We start from the raw sequence: 6390 nt of genomic DNA on the forward strand, positions 1-6390 counted from the left end.
AATAAGAAGATATCAATTATTATTTCATAAGAATAATATAAAATTTAAAGTAAACAAGTAAAAATTGACGGAGCAAATACTAAAAGGGTCATTTTCTCAACAATCAAAGTAAACAAAAGAAAATACTCCGATGCTGGTACAAGTAGTACTACTAACTTTTTCCGATACTTTGACTGAACTGCCCCCACATTGATTTCAAGGCCCCTCTTTGTTGATTTTCGAGCTTTGTTTAATTAATTAAGTACTTACTACCACTAATTAGCACCATGAATTGACTATAATACCCTTACCTTTTCTATTTTTATTTTCTTTCAATTTCTTTTATTTTCTTCTCAATATCCAAATTTTAATTCTATTACTCTCTTCATCTCAATTTATAGACATATTTTCATTTTCAGTCTCAGTTAACAAAATATCACATATAATTAAAAACAAGTATAATAGATAAATGTGTCAGTTAACTTGACTTCGGCTTATATTTATATTCTTCAATTTTAATTGTGCATAAGTAGAAAATTAAACTTGTATAATGTTGAATAAATCGATATATTAATCCTTTTGTAGCGTCTTGCATGACCAATTTGCATCCTACGTGGAGTCTTATGTGTATTATGTCACATAGAACACATATATCTGTTTTTTCAATTTTTATACAAGTTTAAGTAACTACTTGTGTACATCTAAAGTTGGAGGGTATAGATTTCAACTGAGATCAAGTTAAAAAACATATTTATGCATTATGCCTTAAACATAACTTTACTTTAAAATATTATTATTTTTACGCTTAAAGAAATGATTTATAGCTACATGAGTGGTCAAGGAGTGTTTAAGATCACAAATTTTAACAAAGGAAAAAATTCTTAAATTTTGTGTCAATTCAAATAGTGACACATAAATTAAAATAAAGGAAGTGCTAATTTGCTTGCCCGATTTATGTTACAATACAACTTTTTTTTAATAATATTTGAGAAATGAAAAACCAGGAGATAAATTAGCTATTATTTAGTAAGTATATACTGTAATGGTACCACTATAAGAGAAAATCTATTTTATAGTGTTTGGTTTTTCCCACAAGTATTGTTTGATAAGTAAGTACAACTTAATCTAGTTTAATACAACTTCTCTCAAATTTTTCCTACTTTAAAATCAAAACCTATAAATTTAATCATATTTTGCTAAGTGAGGTCAAATGTCAATAGTGTGTGATTGTATTTTATTATATTATTTAAATTCATATTCAAAATTGTGTTTAATTGAATGTTGGTATTTTTTTAGTATATATTTGGCAGATAATCTTGCCAAACCCTACAAAACAAAAAGGGTCAGTAAACAACTTTGCTCAAACCATATGTATAATTATTTGAGAATAAAGTGTGTGATGTATTCTTTCTAGTAGTTTGAATTTTTAAATGAGCTAATTAAACACTTAAACATAATTATAGTGAGAGTACTTTCATCTCCAAACATTATCAAAAAGGCATAAGGCATAATACATATATATCATTTAAACTTGTATAAAATTGAATGAATAGACACATGCATCCTACATGGTGTTATATATGACATTTTACGTCCTATGTGGTGTTCTACTTATATTATATCACGTACTATGTACGATGAGTCTGTCTACTTATACAATTTTATACGTGTGTGTCTATTTACACATCCATAATTAAAGGACATAAATATTAACTAAAATCAAATTAAATGACACATTTAATTTATATATTGTGTGAGGGCAAAAATGTCATAAGGGTGAGATTTGCATTGATGCAAGTAGATGATACCAATGGTATATTTTCTTAATCTAAAAGTATATAATAATAGAAAATTGAGATTTTTAATAATAATTGTGTGGATTTTTGTTGGTTTGAGTTTGACTAATATTTCTTTCCTCTTTCCTTGAAACCACGTTCCCCCCCCCCCCCCCCCCCCCCCCCCCNGAAACCACGTTCCCCCCCCATCCCCCACCCCCTACCCCACAACCAACAAACTCCAGTCTTCTTTTTCCTACTTTCTTTTGCCTTTTTACTCTTAAAAGTCTCATCTTTTTGCCTTTCCACATTTATATTTCTACAACTTCTTGTTAGGGTTTCTTTCCTCACCCAAAATTTACCCATTCATTCAACAGATTTGATTGAAAATTCATTATCCGGGTTGTTTTCAAATCCCAAGAAATCAGTAAAGATCCAAACTTTGAGCTAAAAAAAAGTGTCCCAGGTTGGTTTTTTAGCTTTTCTTGATCTTACTTTTGTTCAGCTGAAATTTTTGGATTTGGGGTCTTGTTAAGGGAATCTATTGTTGTTGGTAGTTTAGATTAGAATGGTTTTATCAGTCCCACATTCATTTATTAGTGATTCTTGAAAAATTGCCTTTCTTGAAGTTAGTGTCCAATTTAGAGAAACTTTTGTGTATTTTGTGCTTTGAAAATTCAAGAACTTATAAATTAATTGAACTATGAAGGCATGTATTGACAATTATTGATGACATCACTTTTAATGGAAATGTACCAAAACATTTGAATTGTTTTCATTGATCCTCTTGTTGAGTTGAACCTATCTTTAGCAAACAAGAGACTTGATTGATTTCTGATTCTTTATTGATGAATATTGATTGATTGCTTTAACATCTAACCTATCTGCCTCAGGGTCTAAAAATCACTTGGTTTAACGGGTAAAGTTGTTGTCATGTGATAAGGAGGTCTTGGGTTTGAGTCTCTTGTCGAAATGCTGTAGTTTTAATCATTTGAAGTACTTACAGTGAATATAAGTTGATGGCAGCATTGCAATTGAAAATTGCCTATGTTTTAGGTCTATTTGGAAAGTGGAACCGAAGTAATTCAAATTCTGTTTTAAGCAATAGTAGGAAATCATTCAATATCTTAGGTTCCCAAACTAGCTTGGTTGGTGAAGCCAAGTGGTGGTATAATTTCTTGATTGCAACTTCGCCAATGATTGATTTTACTCTGTGATCTTATATAATGTTAGTGATTTGATTCCCTGATAAACCCATGTTGCTCAATACTTTAGGTTGTAAAGTGTTTCAGAATGGTTGTCATGTGTTTATGTCTTACTATTGATTTGGCAGGACGATATAAACCTGATAAGGCCGGATTATTTAGACATCAAGATGGGATGTTTCACGGTTTCAAAGAGTAAGAAGAAAAAATCTGAGCATAGCATCCACATCAAACGTGTGAACCCTCAGGAGCAGTCACCTACTGCACTGCCTGAACCCCAGAGGCAAACAAGATCATTGCAGTCAGCACCACCAAGTTTTAGAACAAGAGTGAAACCTGTGCAGTCAAACAATGGAGTAACAACGAGTAGGGCACGAACTCTATCCGCCCCATCAAGTCTAGACACAGCAGATCAAGATGCTCTAGCGTCAAATGAATGTGAGGAACATGAAGAGCTGACTAGTCGTGCTGGATCAATAAAGGAATACAGGTCATCAGTTCCTCAGCCTCTACCACTTCCATCACCTCAGAATGCCGCTGCTCTCAGGACTACGAAAAGCTTCAAAGTGGGGAATACAAGTAGCCCTCTCAATGCCTCTGGACCATTGCCACTGCCTCCTGTGCTGCCTCCTACTTTGCCTTCTACTGGAACGCTTCGGAACTTTGCTTTTGATGAAATTTCTGCTGCATGCCACCATTTTTCTCCAGAACGTTGTGTGTCAGAAGGTCTCTCTTCTGTCATCTACAGAGCTTCTTTTGGGGATGATGCCTCTGGTGCAAAGAAGCTTGAAGCCACTATAACTCGCCTTCACCCTTCTTCACAGGTAATGTTCAATTGCATTGGCATGTTTTGACTTTATATTATCCTAGCGGTGTGTCATCTGCTGATTAGTCCCTCTCTTATCTGTCCTATATCTGATGATGCAGTAATATTGTAATGCCATTCTAGTTTGGTGTCTAGGCTTGGCAGGGTTCATATTTGGCTAGATTTAGCAGCACTGTTTCTCTGTACTTGTTACCCTTTCTTTTCTGCAGTGATAAAGAATGGATATTGTCCAAATCAGGAATTTGCATGACAAGCCTGCATCAACTTTGTGGTTTATGAGGTTTTAACAAGTCCATGATATTTAGAAACCAATCTCACCATCTTTTTGGCTTTTTCAGGGTCTGAAGGAATTTGTCAACGAGGTGAACACCCTGGCTTCTTTGCAACATTCTTCACTTTGTAAACTGATTGGTTTTCATGCACGCGAAGGTTCTGAGCACAGGATGTTGGTTTTTGAGAGACTTTTCCATGGAAGCTTAGACAGACTTTTGTTCGGAAGATCAGATGGCCCCTCTATAGATTGGAATGCGAGAACCAAAATTGCCTTGTGTGCTGCACAAGGTCTTACATTTCTACATGAGGAGGGACCTTTTCAGGTATCAACACTATTATCTGCTCTATGTAGCCTGAGCTGTGTGGCCTTTTTTCCCGTCACATAAACTTGTAGTTTTTGGCATCATCTTTGTGTTCTATAACGGAAGTTCGTAATTTTTCATGTTGAGACTTGGCCTATAGTCATTTTTTGCTGAATTTCTTATCTCCACCAACAGGCAATGTTCCAAGAATTTTCAACCGGAAATATACAAATCGACAAAGATTTTAGTGCAAAGCTCTCAGGGTATGGATGCATTACGAATATACAAGAGGCAGAGATATCTTGCAATTCAATCGTAAGTTCTCTTATTTACTGTTGCAGTCACTCAGCATTTATTTTATCTCTGGGAAATGTTGGTCTTAAAATTTAAATATTTACCCTATGTTTTGGGAGGACTGGCCGAGATGGCTGTATTGTATAGTTTGATCATTAGCAAGCTGTCTGGCATGTAGTTAAGATGTATGTGAATAGAGTCTTAGTTTTGGAGCATGTCATGATAGAAATTGTGACCCAGAATTTCAGAGGATGTGGCTCTTAAGAGAAGAGACGTCAATGCATCATAGATTACTATTTATTGAGAAGCATTTTGCTTTCTAATTACTCTTGAGTCTAATAATGAGTTATGTTACATTATTTGCACTTTCTAACTTCTTGGGAGGTTTTAATTCAGGCCCTCGCAAATCTCTCACAGGAGACACTGGAGAGAGGGTTGATAACTCCTAAGAGCAATGTTTGGAGTTTTGGGATTGTTCTTCTAGAACTGCTCACTGGCCGGAAGAATCTCGATGGTCGGTACTCAAAGGAAGAGAGGAATTTAGTCAAGTGGACTAGGCCTTTCCTTGCTGATGATGGTAGATTATCGCTTATCATGGATCCTCAGCTTAAAGGACGGTTTCCCGCAAAAGCAGCCCGGACAGTGGCTGATATTGCCCAAAGATGCCTGCAAAAGGATCCATCTGAAAGGCCCACCATGAGAACTATCTTTGACCAACTCAAAACCGTACAAGTGATGAAGTGCCCTTCACGATTTCCTCTGCAAGAACCAGCGGTAGTTGGTGGTAAACACATGTCAAAGTCTCCAAGCATGAATGGAATCATCACTCCTGTGCCAAGGTTGAGTTTCTCCCCTTCCTTACCACTCACCCGAACATCGGCTTCTCCCTCAAAGGTTGCTACCCAACCCTCGGCTCGTCCTTCATTAACATGTTCCTACTCTTTCTCTTTGGAGGACCTTGATAGACTTGAAAGCCGAAGGTCATCAACTTCATCTTTTCGCAGGTCTAGTGTTGAAGGATTTTGATTGTTTATTCTTTAATTGGTTACTTCTAGCCCTCTCCTTTGACAAGTGATTACATGAAAATATATGAAGGATAAAGATGTGGTTTTCCAGCTCTTCCCATTCCTCAAGGAAGAAGACATGGGAAATAACATTTTGTAGATAAGGTTTGTCCTTTCGTTTGATTAGTGTTCTGTGAATCAAGATGTGTGGGCAGATGTAGATTTTCTTTAATATGTTATTCGTCAACCTCCAGCCCCTTCCAAGACGAAAAAACAATCCCCAGATTGCTGGAAAGCAATAAAAAGAGAAAGGAAAGGGATGATAAAGAAGAAAGAAAATTCTATTTTGTAATGATGTATATGTGTACAAGTATTCTTTTTTTAGTGTATCAAGAAATGTTGTATTTTGGGAACTTTGGCTTGGTGAGAAATATGGTTTCAGTAGTGAGGGTGATGCAACCTTACTCTTTTGATAGAGAAGTAAATTTCAGTATTCCATATTACCTGGAAAGTTTTGTAATCTAATGGTGAATGAAATACAAGGTTGAAAAGTGTCAGCTACAAAATCTCGCATATATTTGCATTAGTACAGGCTGCCTGCTCTTGATTTGTACACTATTTTTCAGACATTTCAAGCTTCTTTAAGCAATAGTTAAAAGTAATCTTAGCATTTGATGTAGATGATTAAGTTGTCAAATGTTCATTATCAGCTGTCTACTGGCTGCTATCTTC

General features: G+C 35.5%; 1 protein-coding gene across 1 annotated transcript; it reads left to right on the forward strand.

Moving 5' to 3' along the window:
* The first annotated feature begins 2002 nt into the window (after positions 1-2002).
* Positions 2003-6215, forward strand: LOC125864955 (probable serine/threonine-protein kinase PBL11). Its single transcript, XM_049545102.1, has 5 exons — positions 2003-2220; positions 3088-3783; positions 4124-4381; positions 4556-4675; positions 5051-6215. The coding sequence occupies exons 2-5, from the start codon at positions 3130-3132 to the stop codon at positions 5678-5680; spliced, it is 1662 nt and encodes a 553-aa protein (XP_049401059.1). The 5' UTR covers positions 2003-2220; positions 3088-3129; the 3' UTR covers positions 5681-6215.
* Positions 6216-6390: the final 175 nt, after the last annotated feature.

Source organism: Solanum stenotomum, chromosome 5 (genome assembly GCF_019186545.1).
Source record: "Solanum stenotomum isolate F172 chromosome 5, ASM1918654v1, whole genome shotgun sequence".
In the NCBI taxonomy this organism is placed as follows: domain Eukaryota; kingdom Viridiplantae; phylum Streptophyta; class Magnoliopsida; order Solanales; family Solanaceae; genus Solanum; species Solanum stenotomum.